General features: G+C 42.8%; 1 protein-coding gene across 1 annotated transcript in view; it reads right to left on the minus strand.

Moving 5' to 3' along the window:
* PLCB1 (phospholipase C beta 1) overlaps positions 1-19686 on the minus strand; it is a 659574-nt gene that overhangs the window by 198130 nt on the left and 441758 nt on the right. The window contains exons 8-9 of the mRNA XM_077812057.1: positions 12843-12943; positions 10860-11026 (exon numbers count right to left, since the gene is read on the minus strand). Of these exons, the coding sequence (XP_077668183.1) occupies positions 10860-11026; positions 12843-12943 (268 nt within the window). The remainder of the gene's footprint in view (positions 1-10859; positions 11027-12842; positions 12944-19686) is intronic.

Here is a 19686-nt window from a genome sequence, read left to right on the forward strand (position 1 = left end):
ACAGTCTTTAAAGCAGTAAGCCCAAAATATTTTCTTGTTCTCCTGGTAGAGGGTCCTAATCTCCAAAATTCAGAATGAACTTATGTCTGGACACTTTTAGGTCACAATGCAAGATAACACAGGCCTTTCTAGAGCAATGAAATGGCCCTGAGATGCCTTCTTGGAAGACAAACAACTAAGCAGTCCTGTAGAAGATATTTTCTATGACATGAGAGAGGCAGAGACATTAGGTCCTTTGCAAAGAGAACTAGTTCTGACTTTTTCTTACGTACATGGTGCCTGGATCCCATGGTAGATCTAGAGTGACAGACAAAAATACATTGATTCACAGTAGACCACTGTTTTATCTCAGCCAAATAATGTCTAGTAGGAATGCCACTATTAGCATATGTAGTTATTTTTCCAAACTGTGATCTGTGGGCCACTTAGGGTTTGTCTAAATGGAGCACTATGGGGAATGTGATTTCTAAAGCACACTAACATGTTGCCCATTAATTGGTCCATGTAGACCCTGTTGGTGAGAACTAAAAGTTCCCCAGTAATTTTAGTAGTGCTGTTTTAAAGGTTAAAATTAATTAAAGTAACAGTGCTGTCAGAAATTCTGCATTAAGATTTTGTTGTGGGATTGGCTATGAAGAGACCAAACAGTCTGCGCTGGAGAGAAGCAGATATTGGTTGGAAAATTCTTAAATAACTTACCAAAGTGGAAATGGAAAACTTTAAAAATAAAAGAAAAACTAATGGTTCCAATAGAACAGGACAGGAGTTGGGCCTCCTCCTCTTATTAGATAGGACAGCAGCCAATGGGAAATAGTTATTTTAGTGTCATTCAGCTACCCAAGCTCCTCCCCCTTCCCTCTTCCCAGTCTTCCTCTTGCTTCACTGGAAAGAGGAAGCAAATCCCAGCTGCTCCCATTTTGGGCAGTTTTACTGTCTTTTTTGCTGGCTGTTTTAGGATTTTTGGGCCATGGCTCTTGTTTTCTTTAGGCACCATGAGTTCCTCCACGGAAGAGAAGAGGAGGAGGGGCACAGAGTATACTCCTCATGCTGACACGCATCAGCGTTCACTTAGCAGGTTCCTTCCACACTGCCAGAGTCAACAAGAGATTGTGGCGGCAGGGGTAATTGCCTTGGTGAGCCAGGACTTTGCTACTGCCTAGGCTGACTATGGTAGAGACTCCCTTGACTTCTGAGTGAATGGGAGTGAAGGAGCTGGCCTGTAGGCGGCTTGAAGCCTCAAGCAGGCTTGCAAAATGAGCCAACCAGAGATACCTGCACAGAGAAGGAACCTTAAGCAGCTGATTCCTTATCAAAGTAGCTGAAGCAGCTCCAGAGGAGGAGGAGAAAGAAAAGGTGGAGGGGACTGACTTTGGGAAGCCACAAGGGAGTCTGCTTAGGAAGGCCAGTTGGAAGCTAAGACAAGACAGACTGTGAAGGAGCCCTTTTTGCTCACCCAAGCTCTGAGGTAAGAGCCACACCCTGGGACAGACTTTTTGGACATCTGTGAGTGATTGGCGAATTTCCCTTTTTAAGTTTGTTTGGGGACCTTCCCCCTCCTAGCAAGGAGCCTGATCAGGCTATGTGTTGTGAGACAAACTTTCATTAAAGCTTTTTGGGATACGTCTCCCTAACACTATCACAGGTTGATGACACAAATTCAGCAATATGATTTTGGTGGAGGCTAGACTGGGATGGGAAAAAATTTATCTTCACACATGGATCAAGAAGACTGGAAATACGCTTCTGTTCTCAGTTGCACCAGTTCTATACTGGTGTAACTCCCCTGGCTTCAGTGCGGTTACTCCCGATTAACACCTGAGAGCAGAATCAGGCTGAGAACGCATATGTGCAAGACAGCTCATATTTCTATACAAGTATATGCAACAAATGTAACAGAATAGGGAATTTCCCCTACAGCCTAAACTTTAATATTATAAATGTAGGGACAATGCACAAAACCTAACACCATAAGTATTGCTCAACAAAGGGTTGCAGAACCCACCCAGTGATTAAAAAGCAAAAAACCTAGCCATATTATCAATCCATATAAAGCCATATTTTCCCACTGCTGTGTTTTTAGGTTAGCACCTTCAATATCCATTAGTGCTAGTACACATCATTGCTTTGTTTTCCATTATTTATTTATTATGTTGCTCCAGTTAATAATTCAGAAAGTTTAAGTGCTTCCACTGTAACGTATTTGCAAAGTGGATCCAGTGTGCGGAGATCTCACATTTCAGTAGGAATTTTAGGGGCTGGGGCTTCACTTAAAATAGACTCTTGTTAGCAAATGTGCAAGCTAGTGCAAAGCAATGAATTTTACCAATCGGCAAGCAAGTCAAACACACCCATCTAAAAAGAAAAGAGAGTGCATTACAAAACTGTACTTTGCTCATTTATTTTGACAAGAGCAGTTTACATGTAATTATTTTTGATAATACAGAATACACTCTAAAATTTGCTGCAGTTCTGTTTATAAAACTAATGAAGTCTCAGTAATAAGAGAACCTAACCTGAGCACTCTATGAATATTTTGCGGAGACAGGGGGGAGAAGCCAGATATTTTTCTGTGAATTACAAATTGTGAAGATTAGTGAACTGCTGTTTTGGTGGGCTCTGTTGTACCGTACTCATCTGTCAAGGTTCCTCCCCCACTCTGAACTCTAGGGTACAGATGTGGGGACCTGCATGAAAAACCTCCTAAGCTTATCTTTACCAGCTTAGGTCAAAACTTCCCCAAGGTACAAAATATTCTACCCGTTGTCCTTGGACTGGCCGCTACCACCACCAAACTAATACTGGTTACTGGGGAAGAGCTGTTTGGACGCGTCTTTCCCCCCAAAATACTTCCCAAAACCCTGCACCCCACTTCCTGGACAAGGTTTGGTAAAAAGCCTCACCAATTTGCCTAGGTGACTACAGACCCAGACCCTTGGATCTTAAGAACAATGGACAATCCTCCCAACACTTGCACCCCCCCTTTCCTGGGAAATGTTGGATAAAAAGCCTCACCAATTTGCATAGGTGACCACAGACCCAAACCCTTGGATCTGAGAACAATGAAAAAGCATTCAGTTTTCTTACAAGAAGACTTTTAATAAAAAATAGAAGTAAATAGAAATAAAGAAATCCCCCCTGTAAAATCAGGATGGTAGATATCTTACAGGGTAATTAGATTCAAAAACATAGAGAACCCCTCTAGGCAAAACCTTAAGTTACAAAAAAGATACACAGACAGAAATAGTTATTCTATTCAGCACAATTCTTTTCTCAGCCATTTAAAGAAATCATAATCTAACACATACCTAGCTAGATTACTTACTAAAAGTTCTAAGACTCCATTCCTGGTCTATCCCCGGCCAAGACGACTACAGACAGACCCAGACCCTTTGTTTCTCTCCCTCCTCCCAGCTTTTGAAAATATCTTGTCTCCTCATTGGTCATTTTGGTCAGGTGCCAGCGAGGTTACCTTTAGCTTCTTAACCCTTTACAGGTGAGAGGAGCTTTCCCCTGGCCAGGAGGGATTTCAAAGGGGTTTACCCTTCCCTTTATATTTATGACATCATCAAACAACAGAAACTGCTGAAAGGTCTTCTGCTGTAACATGGGGGAGCGGCATGGAAAATGTCCAGAACTCAGGAGTTAATATAAACATCTCTAATGTTTAATGTCAGAATTAAGAGCAGCTTGTAGGAGGTGTTTAGCACCTTGGAAGATCTGCCTCCATGACCTCTGGAGACAGGAAGCCCCACCGCCTATATGTCCAAAGTTAGGCTTTAAATAGACTTGCATTATTAGAGCTCCTTCAAACTGCAACAGCAGGGCCCTTACCTGCTTTGTACTTGTTTGTGCCAGTAAACACTGTTGCCTAGGAAATGACCCCATCAAGTCATCAAAGGACTCTAATGTGACTATTCTTACATGCAGTGTTATTGTAGCTGTGTTGGTCCCAGGATATTAGAGACAGAAGGTTTGTGGTGAGGTCATACCTTTTATTGGACCGACTTCTGTTGGTGAGAGAGACCAGCTTTCGAGGTTACACAGAGCTCTTCTTCGTGGTCTCATAAAAGATATTACCTCACCAACCTGGAGTCTCTAACCATTCTAAAGCAGTTACTGAAAGGCGATTTAAAGCAGTGGAACAAAATTGTTTAAAAACATATTGATGTTTAACAGGGTGGGGAAAGTACATTTATATTCAAACAACACGGCATGATGTCTTAACAGTGCTCTGGAAAAAAAATCCATGTGTCAGGCGCTCTATAAAATAAAAGTGTGTTTCAATCTACGACAGGGAGTTCATTAATTTACCTTATTGTTTAAAAAGCAAGAGTAACAACCAGGAAACTTGCACAAGACAATTTGAATGGATGTTGAAATTAAATAGGAGTTGGACACCTTCCGTAGAGTGCTTTGAAACCCCGCTGCCTATCTATCTCCCTCTCTCCCTACTAATGACACACACACAATATTTATGAGGCAGTTGATCAAGGAGCTGACTGAGTTTGAGGGGAGAAACACTCTTTGCTGTTGTGGGAAGGTTCTTTTTTCTTTGAAGATTAAAGGGGGTTACCCTTGTGAGTTTTATAATTGGTCAGTTTTTTGGCTTATGGAGAATGTGGTAATTTCCCTAGGAAAGGGTTTGCAACAGGCAGAATTAATATTTCAGCATGCCCATATTTAAGACATGGAAAAGTCTAAAATCTTTATTCCCTCTCATATCTCAAAAATATGCTTTGGGGGAGCTTGTGTTCTGATTCATCCACCAGGGAAGGAGAAACTGCAAGGCACGTCAAGACTCCATTCCCAGGGCTTACACTATTCTCCTGCTTTGCTTAGGAACTGAATTTGTTGAAGTCACTAAGTGTCGGGCCTTGAGTTATGCTGGGTGGCTGATGGAAAAATGATTCACTTCAGCAGCAGTAAACTTGTAGGTGTTATTGTGCAAAGATTATAACTTTAATAAAGGATCCTAGACATAAAGCTGGGTGACGTTTTTCAGTTTTTCCAGAGGAAAATGCAGGTTCCAATCAACTGAAACAATTTTATTACAATTTTGCCAAATTGTTATGGTTAAAAAAACACAACCTAAACAAAGTTTGGAAGAAATCAAAATGAAACATTTCAATTTTTCTATTCCCAATGATTTTGTTTCAAAATTTACATCCATTTTATTTAAATTTTTTTTTTTTAAATGTAAAAGCTTAAAACTGACTGAAATGTTTTGGGCCAACAAAAAGTTTCATTCAACTTCAAATGTTTTTACTATTATTATTATTATTTATTATTTTGGAACAGCCAGTGACTTGAGAAATCAGATATTTGCACAGCTCTGCCTGCACATTTTACAAGCTTCGTATGATAGTTGGCAGAGCTGGGCTGGGATTTCTGCACAGCTTATGAGCACTGCAGATATTCCTGCAGGGTTTACTCGTCTTGCAGGAATTCCTGCAGAACTTAATTTTCACAGAAAAAAAAAAATAGATACACAGGGTGCGGTTCTTGAGGAGTTTCTAAACTCCAGAGGCAAAGACAGAGACAGAGAGACAGGGCTCATACTCTTGGGACTCAGAATATAAGTCTCATCGCTCTCTGATCAAAATTGTAACAAGCCCTTTGACATCATGTGTTCACAGACCAAAGGTTTCTTTAAAACCCAATCAACTCAGGCAATTCCCACATCAAAGGTGTAGCAATAAGGTTATGGTTATTATTTCATATACACAAATTTCCTTTAAAAGGGATTAAGGTTGCTCACGTGTGACATCTATCTTATGCAAGCCCTAAACAGCATGGAAATACCAAGTTATGAGATGTCTCTTAACCATGCCAAATGCCTGCATAGCATGTTTCTGCTGACCGTGATAGACTGCACATCATCACAAGGAACTTCCTTCTGCTTCCAATAGATAAGGAAATACTACACGCATTAATCTCCTTCATAGTTATCATGCAAAACATTAGTCACAACCTCACACTTCCTCCAGAAACAAACAACACACCATATACTTGACCTATGTGCATTGTCAACCATAAGCGTCTGCTGATATTGCAAAACCTTAATTTTAACCTAGCAACAGACTACATTGCCACAAAATGTGCTAGGTGATTTACAGATATGTAGGAAGACAGCCCCCTGCACTCTAAACTTTACAATCTAACTGATCCTGCATGTATTTTACTCATGTGAGTAGTCACCATTGACTTTAATGGGACTCTGACTACTCATATGAATAAAGGAGCCCAAGGACTGGAATGCTGCAAGCTGTAAGAAACCCCAGACAGCCATTTTCGGACAAGGCTGAAGAGCTTGGAAAAGAACTGAGATGGTACCGTTCTTCACAAGCTCTGAAGTCTCCAAGTGACACACGCATACACACACTATATATTTAAGCCATCAGAGATCATCTGTGAAGGAAGATCAGAGGGGAATGTGTTTATAGTAGTACTAATGTATACGATTGTTAATGTTACATTGAAACCTTTCATTGCAATACGCGTAACAGCAACAAAGTGGTGGAAGTCTGTAGAAAGAGCACCAGTAGATTTACTGCCTAAAAGCTTTTGTTTTAAAAGTTATTTACGAAATATCCTGAATACCGTTTACAACTTTTCTGTATATATCAAATGTCAGTTTATTAAGAATTGTGTAGAACTCGCTCTTTGAATAGGACTGGAAGCAGGGTTTTGCATACAACGGTCCCAAGGTTTAACTCTGTAATGCCTTCTGAAGTCCTGAAAATAGAGAACTGAGCTTCAGCACAGTGTATGTCTACACTGAAATCAGGAGGGGTTATTGTAGCTTTGACCAAAGCTAGCTCAGATATTTCTTCTTGTGCGGCAATCACTCCTCCTGACTGCAGTGTAGACATACGTAAAGAGCTAAAATGAGGAGTAAGAAAGTGGAGTGTAATAGAATTGTCCATAATATTACCCTCAACCATTACATTTAAACTTAAGTACATTCTGAAGTGCTTCATCCAATTGGGGTCAGAGTGCTCAACACCTTACAAAACTGAACCCTCATCTCCACCGCACAGCTCCACAGGAAAGCTTGAAGCCAAATGTTTTCAACCATCTCAAAATTACAGGTACCCAGCCTAAGTCAATGTCTTGATGTGTGTTATTACACACACAGGAAAATTTAATAAATGCCGTAGTCTTTTGGTTCTCTTTGTAGGAATCAACTAGAAGTCCAGAACTTTATGGGATACTTGAGCCATCAAAAGCTTTTGAATCTGATTCCCGCTTTGTAACAGCTATTTTACATGGCAATTTAAATCAGGGAAATAATGTCTTTAAAAGCTAGGAATACAAGAGAAAGACTTGGCTTGGCTTTCAAGGGTGCAACACAGCAGCGCCTACTGACCTCAGTGGGATTTGCGGGTGCTCAGAACTTCTGAAAATGAGGCCAATAATTCACATAAATATATAACGATATTCAAACAAAGGAAGGGGACACCCTTCACCATTAATATCTGTTTTTACATTTAGTCTCTGTTTCATTGTATGCACTTTTGCAAACCATCAGTTAACCTAAAACAAGACAATGAGCACAGCTGATGGGTTTTACAAAATCAGAAATGGCAGGAACTGAAAAAAACAAACCCAGAAACAGTTGCACACGTTTAAACTCTTTTGAGAAATCTGGGGAAGAAGCAATGTAATTTGCTCTAAGGCTAGCCAATTAAATCAATCTAACACTAGTACGCAGTCTTTAAAGTTTCTCTAATACCACCATAAAACACTGTATGTGTACATTGGTGTGATTTAAAGTGGTTGAAATCACTTGGTTGAAAAAAGCTTTTGATTTCTGACGGGGTTTTCTTTTGTTCTGGGTTTGGATTTGATTCAGTTTCAATGGTGTTGGTTCATTTCAAGTACAGTGATATTTTTTTCTTGCAAAACCATATAACACGATCGGCACATTGACAATGACTTGCTCCTGGGGGCTCCAACCCTGCAACTCCTGTCACTCCCCCGATCCTCTCTCCTGTCTCAAATATGCACTTATTTCAGTATATCGTCCAGACACTACAGTGATAAGTTCAGTATAGGAGCCTGCTTACCTCGGCCATCTGTGCCCCTCTGATCCATGCTCATTACACCATCTCCCAGCGTCCCTTCTCCACCTGTCTCTCTTGGCATGCTGCTTCCTGCCTTCCTCATACCATCACTCTTTTCCTTGTTGTACCTCATTAAACCTGGGCGATGGTTGCTCAGGTCAGGCCCTCTTTCTGCCTCACTAGAGCAGCTTTTCTTCATGGCTGCAGGGAACATTCAAACCACCCCCCTTGGAACTGCTGCTGCCCTGGTCCCTGTGGAGGAGGAGTAAGGGGCCAAATATACCAAATGAGGCCGTCAGCTCTGTTCTTGCTTATCTCTTTGGCCAGTTTCTGGTATGTTCTGGGAACCGTGGAGCTTCTGCATGTTCGTAGAGCTCCGGCTGGCAAGTGATTGGGCCAGGGGGTTAAAGTTATTTAACTGCATGGAAGGAGAGGAAGGATCATACTGGGAAGAGCTTCCCAATCAACTCTAATCGGCTGCTCATTTTAGCACCCTGAGTGGGCAGGCTTGGGAGATACCACCTCTTATTTTTTCCCCAAATCAAAAAGGAGCGAAGCCCAAGGCTCTGTCTACACTACTATGTCTATGTGAATAATGTAGCTAGAGTCGAGTTACCGTGGGGGACTCGACTGTGGGGGGTCGACGGGAGAAAATATCCCATCCACTTACCTTACTCTTCTTGTCAGGGTCGACTGGAGAGCGATCTGCAGTCGATTTGGTGGGTCTTAACTAGACCCGCTAAATCGACCACTGGTGGGGTCGATCTCAGAACGTCGATCCCGGCTGTAGTGGAGACCTGCCCCAAGAAACCCAACAGGCCATCTGAGCCACACCCAGAAGGAAGCCAAGCTGGAAGAGCCCAATGGTGTATTAGGGGACTGGAGCCCAGACAGCAAACATGTCATGGTTTGAACTCCTGCATGATCTACTGAAAGCTCATTTTGTGGGCAGAACTTGGAAAAGTACCAGAACCTTTCTCTTTACTTTTCCAATTTAATCTCTGCACAATCCCTTCCAATAGCACAAAGAATGTGAAGCAAAAATTCAGTTTAAAGGATAAACCATGACTCTGAACCCACACCATTGATCGGTGTTGATTTCAGGTCTATTCGTATCTTTTAGGCTTCATAACCTCTCTAGCAAAGAGCTCCACAGGCTGATTGTGCATTGTGTGAAGAAGTACTTCCTTTTGTTTGTTTTAAATCTGCTGCCTATTAATTTCATTGGGTGTCCCCAAGTTCTTGTGTTATGTGAAGGAGTAAATAGCATTTCCTTATTCACTTTCTCCACACCGGTCAAGATTTTATAGACCCCCCAGTTGACTTTTTTCTAAGCTGAAAAGTCCCAGTCTTTTTAATCTCTCCTCATACAGAATCTGTTCCATGTCCCTAATCAGTTTAAGTTGCCCTTCTCTGTACCTTTTCAAATTCCAATATATCTTTTTTTGAGATGGGGTGTCCAGATCTGCATACAGTATTCAAGATGTGGGCATAGCATGGATTTATATTTTCTGTCTTGTTCTTTAATCCCTTTCCTTGTTCGCTCTTTTGACTGCCATTGCACATTGAGCAGATGTTTGCAGAGAACTATCCACAATGACTCCAAGATCTCCTTCTTGAATGGGTAACAGCTAATTTAGACCCCATCATTTTGTATGTATAGCTGGGGTTATGTTTTCCAATGTGCATTACTTTGCATTTATCAACATTGAATTTCACCTGACATTTTGTTGCCCAGTCACCCAGTTTTGTGAGATCCCTTTGTAACTCTCTGCAGTCTGCTTTGGACTTAACACCCCCTTTGGCAGTGTAAAGGGGCATTCAAATTGGTGCCAATGTACTGGACTTAGTGTAAATGAGGATCAGACTCTGAGAGTTTTGTTAAACTGAGGCTCCAAGGCTTTGTCTCTTTGATGGTTATTTTGAATCTGATCCTTTGAAGTGATAAGGGTGTGGAATTCAGGGTACTCAGCAGCTCTGAGGAGATGGTTAGCAACTTGTAGGACTGCGTCCTGTATCTCTGAATCAAAATATGTTTTTTCACATCAGATCTGTTTTTTCAGGATATTCCCACACCCATAACAATTCTATGATATAAACACATTGAAAAGGAGCGTAGACAGTAGAACATATGAATCAGAATAAAACAAGATGCATGCGTAAAATCAATGTTATGTTAAGACTCAGGGTGGTAGTAAAAGTCTATCTGCTGAGAGTAGAATAGGATCTCACAGAGCTTTTGGCAAAAAGCCCAGCTGAGCCCAGAAAACATTCAAGATTTTCAAAAGAGAATTTTCTGTGATTATGACAAAAAAACCCACATTCTGCTATAATCAAAGCCTGCGTTGTATAACCACCTTATCAGCAAATAGATGGCTGAGCTATTAGTGTTATTACAATGATCAGGCCATAGAACGATTCTTCTCAGATTCAATACCACTGATTGTTTTATAACGTTTTGCATTTCCCAAACATCTCATACGCAAGAAAACAGTTATTGTCATAGTGCTGCTTGTGCTGAAATTTACATATCAGAGGAACTGTCCTGAACTCTCAATTATACATACTGAAAAGCAAACGGAAACCAGCCCATCCTTCCTAACTTAAGTTCCAACAAAATTCATTGGAATATTAACTACATCAAGTCTCACAAGCCTGTAAAGTCTAAAATCAGCCATTTGGAAATGTGATTAGACTCTGATCCAAAGTCTGCTCCAGTGTGTTGCTCTAGTATAATTTGTTCATTGTTTCAAACCAGAAACAGAAGACAGCAAGACTATCAAAACCACTGACCTTTCTTTGCTAGAGTATTATTGGGTTCATATTTCTCAATCAGCTGTTGAACTTGCTCCTGTTTCATTGGCGGATAAAGGATTTCATTTAACCGTGGATCACGTTGCTTATAATTTATAAACTCCATCATCTGATCAACAGTAAGGTATGGTCTGCTCTTGGCACCGCTAGAGAAAAATGATGGTTAAAAAAAATAAAAGAAATTAGAATATTTTCCCTTGCAGTTTTGTTCAATGGTTTGCAACTTCCCATGGAAACAGAAACAAGATTCAAACTACCAGGCAACAAAAAATTATGTTCTGTTAAGTCTTCAAACTCATTGACTTTATGACTAGGTATGGCAAACTTTCTTTATTAAACACCTATCAGTGAGAGGGCTCAGCATCGTTGATGTCAGTGAAAGACAATTAGGCCAATGTTGAGAGCTTTTGAAAATTCTACTCCTAGATTCCTGGACAGGACATACTTTTTAAATGAGAGGAAACGAAATGCTGTATTACTGAGCCTGTTACCTAAGTTCCATTGGCATTCCAGGCCTAGCTATTAGGTTTTTCTGTTGGAGGACAGAAGCCCTGATTTTATTATACGATTATTTGCTTGGTTTACAGTGCCCTCAAAGAATGCTAGGGACTTTACAAAACAGGCAAAAAAAAATAGATCCCAACCCAAGGAGCTGACAATCTCAGGCTACGATCCTGCAACAGGCTTTGTGTAGAGGGACCTCTGAACACACCTAGGGCCCCAATGAACACCACATGAATACCAGGCACTGTGATGTGCCTGCATGCATGCAGGATTGGTGCAAAAGGAGATTACTATATGTGGCATTTTCAGAAGCATTTATTGGTGGCCTGACTGTGTTCCTATTGCAATCAGTGGCAGTTTTTCCATTAAGTTCAATGGGAAGAACGCTGAGCACTTTTGAAAATGTCACCCTATCGGTTGGGGCAGAAAAAGATGAACAGAGCAAGAACACACAGGTTTCAAATATAAGCTCATGAATTTGCTTTGATGGCTCTTGGGATGTGTCTTAGGTATCTTGGGAACTAACATCTCATCCACGTGGCTACCATCTTGCCCCATTTTCTTGCTCCACTGGTAGTAGGAGAATAGGCTGTGTTGGAGCTGAGAAGTACAGTGAATCTTGCAGGAATAGCCATACCACCACATGCCATTGACTGCTTGCTTGCCAGGGGCCAAATTTAGCTCTGGAGTAAGCAGGTGAAACATTTTGTGAAACCAAGGAGTGTTGCATCTACTTAGGCTGGGGTTGCATTTATCTCCAATAGTGAGACAGCAGGTTGCTGCAGAAATAGTCAATATCTTGTGGAGGACGGAGTTGTACATAGGAATGCCAGTGAAACCAAAGCAAGTTTTTTAAGCCTGAAAGGTCTGTGAGGTTCACCAAAGAAACATAAAACCGTATTGATCCAATCCCAGAAAAAGAGGATGTGAAAAGGTTCGGCTAAAGTTGTATGGCTTTCAGGTGTTTAAGAAATTGAAAATATGAAATGACAAAAGCACAGCTGTTTGCAAATGTAATTTACGCTGTAATGAGGCATATGATCTCTAACTGCATCATGCATGAATCCTAAATGCTATTGCATTCTTATTCCAACTCCTTATTAGTCTTCAAGTGGTTTCTATACGCTGATATCTAATGCCTGTTCTCATGCTTATCACTTCCTCTCCTTTTTTCTCACTGAAGCTTAAACTATCATAATACATATTGAGAAACAAGGCCTGGCAGTTCTATTCCTCTCGAAATAAATTACTGTAAAACTCTGGCCATTACAAACAGTGACTAAAGCTTGGAGGAAGGAACTTTTGATCTACATTCACCTTCTAGGTTAAATAACAATCCTTCTTGACATGGAAATCTGTTCCTGGCAGTCGTTGTGATGCTGTAGCCTAAATAACCTACTTTGCCATCACTACCAGAGAAAATCAGTGGAGGAGGGGAAAAAAAGTGTTATTTCTTACAACTCAGAAAAGATGTGGTCAATTTCAGGCCGAGGGCAGAGATTGTTTAAGAATACTCTGTATGCTTCTGGGGTGAAGTCCTCTTGAGGGATTGAATCATTCTGTGAAATGGGGGAAAAACACTGAAGTAAAGAAATAGCACATTTTGTTTATAAGCAAGTCATTACAAGATTATTTCCCTTTGCAGAATAATCAACTCTCCTGAATAACAGAGCAGTTTTAAGAATATAGCTTCTGACAAAAAGTAAAATGATCTGTTTCAATAACTGGGTGATTTGTTGTATGACTATGTCCTCCCTTAGACAAGATTATCTTTTACCCTATGCACCCATGCGGAACTGTAAGAAGACACAAAACTTTCCCTTCTTCCCCTATGTGAGTTACCCACAGAATGGGTGAAGGAGCAGCCTCCGTGTAGCCGCTAATTCCAACTCCACACAGGTGCGCGGAGAGTGGTTAGGGGCAGGGAATGGGTGGAACCCAGGTTGCTCCTCCCAGCCTTCCCAAGGGGAAACAAACTGATACTTTTATAGAGCTGCAACAGGTTACTTGACTCCTTGGAGCATGTGAAGAACCAGGGAATGAATTGGAACCCTGAGCAAAAATTAATACCCTGGTCTTGTCCAAGGACCGCACAAATATTTCCCGCTACTTACTCAGGACACATGGATAAAATATTCTTCTCCTGGAAAAGTCCTATGGAATTTAGCTTTTCTAAAAGTTTTTGTTCATTTGTTTGTATTAACATCCAATATAACTTAAGAGAAAATACTACAGAATTCTGCAGAATGGTTCCAAAACCTATAGAAAGAAAGATTTTTTAAATTTTATAAGTCTCTAGAGTAAAGTATATAACTCTATTTTTACATGCTATTTTTATAATCTCTATTATATTCTACAGAGCTTTTCCAGAAGAATAGGATTATTGTGTTTGCTCTTACACATGGGGTATTTTATTACAGTACAGAAGATTTGAGGCTTATTGCGATTGGCCCTTTCATGGGACTCAGGTGGATGCAAGAGCTTTCTTCCTACTTGACACTTGTCTAAGAGCCCATCCAATCACAGTCCTTGAGCTCAGCGAAGAGCAGGGGCTGCTCCCTCCATGCACCCACTGGGGCAGGGAAAACGGAGAGAGGAGGTCTAAATAATGATGCAAGCCCCAATGCAGGCCAGTAGCTTCACACGTTTTGACTTTTGCCTTTGCATCAGTCCAATGAGCTCTTCTGAGAAAGGAGGAGGACATGCAAAATAATTACTGTGTAGAGGAAACCTCCTAAGGAGCCAGAACAAAACTGAAAATGCAAAAATGTGGAACAGACATATCGAAGACCTGATCCTGAATTCCTTTCATGTGAGCCACCCACATGGAAGGCACTGGGGGTTTGGCCTGTGGAAGGACTACAGTATCAGGTAACACTTCTCCATACCTCCAAACTAAGTACATGATTCCAATCAGTGAGACGAAAGTGTTTTGGGATCGGATGCAAAGCCATTTCCCTGGCAATGCTGCTGAGCCCACTTGTGTCAGAAGCAAGCCGCCGACAGAGGAAATCATTGCTATTATTTATTCTGCTGTTTAGCACTGTTGCCAAGGGAACCGGAAGTGTCTATTCAAGCTTTTGTTAGAAGGAAGGGAACTTTTCAATATTTTTCTGCTAAAAATGTGCCATTGGAGTGATTGTCCCCACCTCCTCTGCACTAGTGGGATCCATCCAGCCCCAAAGGGAAGTCACCTGTGGGTGTTTGTATCAGAACCACCCCTTGATGTTTCTGCTGGGAGGGGGTACATCCAAAGCTCAGCACTGCAGGCTGCTTAGGAGATGTGCTGACTTGTATATTCCCCACTGTCCTGGCCACACCTCCTCCCTACCCAAGGTACCCACGTTTAGGGTTGGATGGCTCAGGAGTCTGTGACAAAAGAGGGCTTTCCACCACCCAGGCGCCTGTGCCCTCAGTTATAGCAATAAAAGCCCAAGCTCAAAGCTCCTTGGCTCTGTGGCACGGTGAGACTCAGAACGAGACACCTCTCTCCCCACCATACACTTGCCATGCCCCACCACATGTGTCCGCCTCAGACCCTGTAATCCTCCAGTCAGTTCCACGCAGTGGGGGCAGCAAAAGTGCCTCAAAATAAGCCAATTATACAGACAACCACAAAAAAAGTAACGTGTTTTTATATGCACATACAGTTGCTGAGGGAACTGGAAATGTATCTCTCACGCACACACACACAGCTATTTTCATTATGCTTAACGGGCTATTCATTTCTTCCCAACTTTTTTCATTTTTGCTTCCTTAGGTTTCCTGAACTGTTCCTTCCTGCTCTCTGGACACCTTTTCATCAGCAGTTTGTGGCCCAACAACCACCTTCAATGCATTTTCTATTATAAACACCTAAGTTGGGTGTATTAAACAGTCCTCAGTGTCGTTTTTATAATTGCAAGGGAGCTAAACGTGGCTGCAGGGCTGAAGGGCAAGTTTGGATCTTTGAGGGACTGGGATGTTTTCCTCATCTCCTTCACAAAAGCCTCCTCTTTTCAACACTCCACTCCTACAGCATCTGTGTAATGGCCCCCATTCTTGGGATTTGAACGGTTGTAGGCCTCAGATGCTCGAAAGTGCAGAGCAAGTGTGTAAGCCACCACTTAGGATGTGTGATGTGTCCTTGTCTGTCCCCAGTACACAGAGGATGTAAGTCTGCTATAAATACCAGTTAGCCTGGAGCTTTAGCACAAGCTGTAGAGACTCCTACTTTTAGCTCTGCAGATCTCTAGTTGAATCCCTGCTGTCAGCCAAGATGGAGGCCATTACATAGCAACAGGCCCACATTCTCTGGGGGACAGAATGACCAGTGAGTTAAATCTCCTTCTGTTATATTTGTCACTAGTTATCTTCCCCACTTATCCATTTCACTCTTCTCAGTGGTGAGGTTCCCTCCTACATACTACCAGGCGTTGGTGCACAGGCATGCAGCATTTTGATCAGAACACAAGTCCAACCAGAATGTGGCTTTGGACAATCAGTGCCCAGAGTCATACTCTAGTTGGAATCAGGGCAGATGGAAAGTGAAGTAGAATCGGAATATACAAAAATCTATTAAAACAACCAAACCCACTGCTGAAATGGAGGCTAATCCTCACCAAGTTCATATTCAGTGCAGCTGGGATGGAGGTGTGGGGGTAAAACGTGCCTACAAGGGAACTGTCCATCTCCCCTAATCCCAGAGGTGACCAGAGGCCAAACCAGCCCCCCCAACATAAGCTAGAGCAGCCACCTGGCTGCTCAAAATTATGCTGGCTGGAACAGTTCAACAGTCCCCTAAGTACCTGAGATAGCTAGAGCATGGAACACTCCAGCCTCACCCAGACACAGGAATCCCCAGCTGCCCCTTTAGAAGCTGGAGTGATAAAAAAGGTGACTTGAATTGGGACAAAGATCTGACCCAACGGCTTTGGGTGAAACCTTGTTGACATGCACAAATCCCCAATGCATTGTGGGGACACGTGCACAAGGACAATCTTTTTCGCTCCCAAATTCAGTGATTGTTTCAAGGGCATATTAATAAGTATTCGCCTCCCCAGCACGATGGTGGCGCACTGGTGCACTACTGAGTCACAGGGAAGAGAATCTAGTGATCACCCAACACAGCTTCCCAGGCCACCTAGAGTTCTGCCTCCAATCAAAGAACTGATCCAAACTGAACCTGTTTAGCTGGTGAGACTGAATGAGATCATACCCTGAAGTGGAATTGCTGGCTGTATGTGATGCCTGCTTACAGAGTGTAAAGCTTTCTCGACAGCTTTTTGGGGTGTCTTTTTTTCTGGATTAAAAAAATCAGTGGTTTTTCACTAATGGGTACAAAATGTTTTATGAATAACCAAGTTGGACTTTCTCATAAGTTTGCTTACATTGTGTGTGACAAATGGAGACTCAGTTATTTTCTTTGTTAATGTACATTTGCGTTTCTATAGCAAGTGGAGAAAAGGCTTCAAATGAACTGATTCAGTCTTCAGACGTAGTGACACCTCTATTTAACTTGAAATAGTGTGGGGCACAACACATAACAAATAATGACAATTCTTGAAAAATACAGTTTTACAGAGCTGAGGAGCGAAAAGCTCTTTACACTCTTTGTTTTGGCACACTGTAATATTTCTGAATGCTTGTGTGGGCATAATCTGTAGGCAGTTGCTACACCTAATTATGGTTCTTAGAGAGAACCAGGCAGAAAAATACCTTCCCAGTGGTATGCGCAATGTCTAAAAAGAATTGTACCACAGCTGACAATAGGCATTTTCTCCCAAATCTGACTGCTATACATTCGTAAAAAAACAGAACAAAGAAAGGCTGTCTGCAGTAAAGCATGTAGCTCAATTTGCATTGCGTCTGAAAACTCGCTAGACAATGGATAATTACAATATGCCATTGCTTCACTAAATGAGTAAGTATTTCTTACAGGGGCAATTTTGATATCAGTGCTCTGATTACTGAGGGTCTTTATATTCCCATAGATTTCCATTCCTATTGGCTTTAATGGGAGTTTGAGAGCGCTCAGCACTTTGCTGGATGGGGACCTTTCCTGATGACCAGAGATCTGCGTTTCTGTCCCCTTTTGCATATAATTTGGTTCAAATTCAGAAACGCATTTGAATTTCCATCCATTTACGGCCACAACCATACAAAAAGCCACCGATGCAAGCTGCTGGGAGGAAATAAAGTATGAAATGTACATATTATTTATTTACCACCACCAGTGTGCAGGGGTGGCAGGTTTGTATAATTTTTGGTGCAGGTCCAAGTCCCACCCCACTTCCACACCTGCTTAGGGCTCTGGGAGGGAGTTTGGGTGTGGGGTGCGGGCTCTGGACTAGGGCACGGGGTTGGGGTACAGGAGGGGGTGCGGGCTCTGGGAGGGAGTTTGGGTGCAGGAAAGGGTTCAAGCTGTGGGAGGGAGTTTGGGTATGGGAGGGGGTGAGGGGTGCGGCACTTACCTCAGGCGGCTCCTGAAAGCGACCCGCACACTCCTCAGGCAGCAGCTCCTAGATGGCGAGGGCCAGGGGTCTCTGCACACCGCTGCCCGCAGGCACCGCCTCAGCAGCTCCCATTGGCTGCAGATTGGGTGCTCGGAGCGGGGAGTTCCAGGAATGGCGCGCCATGCGGAGCGAGGGCGGGCAGGAAGCCGCTTTAGCCTCGCTGTGCTGCTGGTGGCCGAGGCCCCTAGGCCCTTTTTAATCGCCCGGGGGCGGCAGACGGGAATGACAGATGCTCTGGGGGGAGGCGTGCGAGGGCAGCGGGGCTGGGGGAGAGACCCGGCCCAAACATTGGTGGAGCCGGGCCCCGTGCTCTGAATATTCCTGGAGCACAGGCACCCCGGGCCCATACAATTCGCCGCCCCTGCCAATGTGCTCAGTATTGCACATGACCCAAAGATAAAGACAGGAGATAAAAGCTTGGCCCAAATAGCTTCTACAACCTAAGAGACAATTTTAGACACTCGCTGAGTTTGGACAGCAAAATCCTCATTGCCAGAAATATTTAATATATTTTGTCCCTTTCAACATGCTGGCCTGAGAGCTAGCCACATATCAGCGGAGTCACCCACAGACCTTTTGTCCTAAGCTCTTTCTGCATCCTCTGAACAAACTGCCCTGCTTTTTGCACTGCAGAAAAACACGCCTTGTTTCTAAATTTGCTGTATATTTGGCATTCAATACTGTTTTGTTATTAAGGCCCTCTGTTCATTTCAGGCACTGACCATTTATGATTCGTCTGGAATCCCACTTGCTTTTGCAGCATCTGTCTCATTCCCCTATTGATTTAACAGCACAACAGCTACTCAGATGATAGGATTCAATAGCCAGGGTATTTTATTTTGGAGTGAATATTTATATTCGTGGCCCGTTTTTCGTGCTCAATGGAGCGTAGAATACAATCTCCATGGCCAAGGTTTTCAAAAACAAGTGCCCAAAGTCAAGCTACAAACGTCACATCCTGAAGCATGGTCGGTTTGCCGAAGTGCCGAGCACCTTTCAGCTCCTGCTGACTTCAACCAGCCTGGCTGAGATTTTAAAAAATGCCTAGGGGAGTCGGATGCCCAGTTGGACACCTAATCCCCTCAGGCATTTTTGAAAAATTCACTCCCCTGGCTTCAGTATTTGCTGCTGGATACTCAAAAATGTGGAAAATCAGGCCACAAGCTCTTAAATTCATATTTAGGCACGTCAATAAGGACTCAGTCCTACAAGGGGCTGAGCACTCTGACCCAGCACCAGCAAAGCACTTGCGTTGGTGCTTCACTTTAAGCACACGGATCATCGCCTTGACTTTCATAGGATGACACATATGCTTCAAGCTAAGCACATGTTTAAGTGATTTGCAGACTCGGGGTGAGAGTGCTCAGCACCTTGCAGGAGCGAGCCCTTATTTCGGTGCCTATGTATGAATTGAAGAGCTTAATTTTAGGCTTTTAGGGCGAGATACCCCTTCCTATTATTCTTCCACAGCAGCATAAAGGGACTGTTAAATCTCTGTGCCAGCTGGAGGAGAACTCCCAGGAACTAAGTCAGATACCTCCACATTGTCTTGGGAGGCCCCCTCCACAAGCTGCAGCATTAGGGGCATGTCAGGGGCAGGGGCAGGGGCTGGGCCTGTAGTCGACGCAGCTACAGGAGTTCTGTGCAAAGATGTCACCTGTAGGCAGTTCAGCTCAGACTACAATAACTTTGGGCTGGGGGAGGGATAGCTCAGTGGTTTGAGCATTGGCCTGCTAAACCCAAGGTTGTGAGTTCAATCCTTGAGGGGGCTTTATAGGGATCTGGGGCAAAAATTGGGGATTGGTCCT

Source organism: Eretmochelys imbricata, chromosome 3, assembly GCF_965152235.1.
Source record: "Eretmochelys imbricata isolate rEreImb1 chromosome 3, rEreImb1.hap1, whole genome shotgun sequence".
Classification (NCBI taxonomy): Eukaryota; Metazoa; Chordata; order Testudines; family Cheloniidae; genus Eretmochelys; species Eretmochelys imbricata.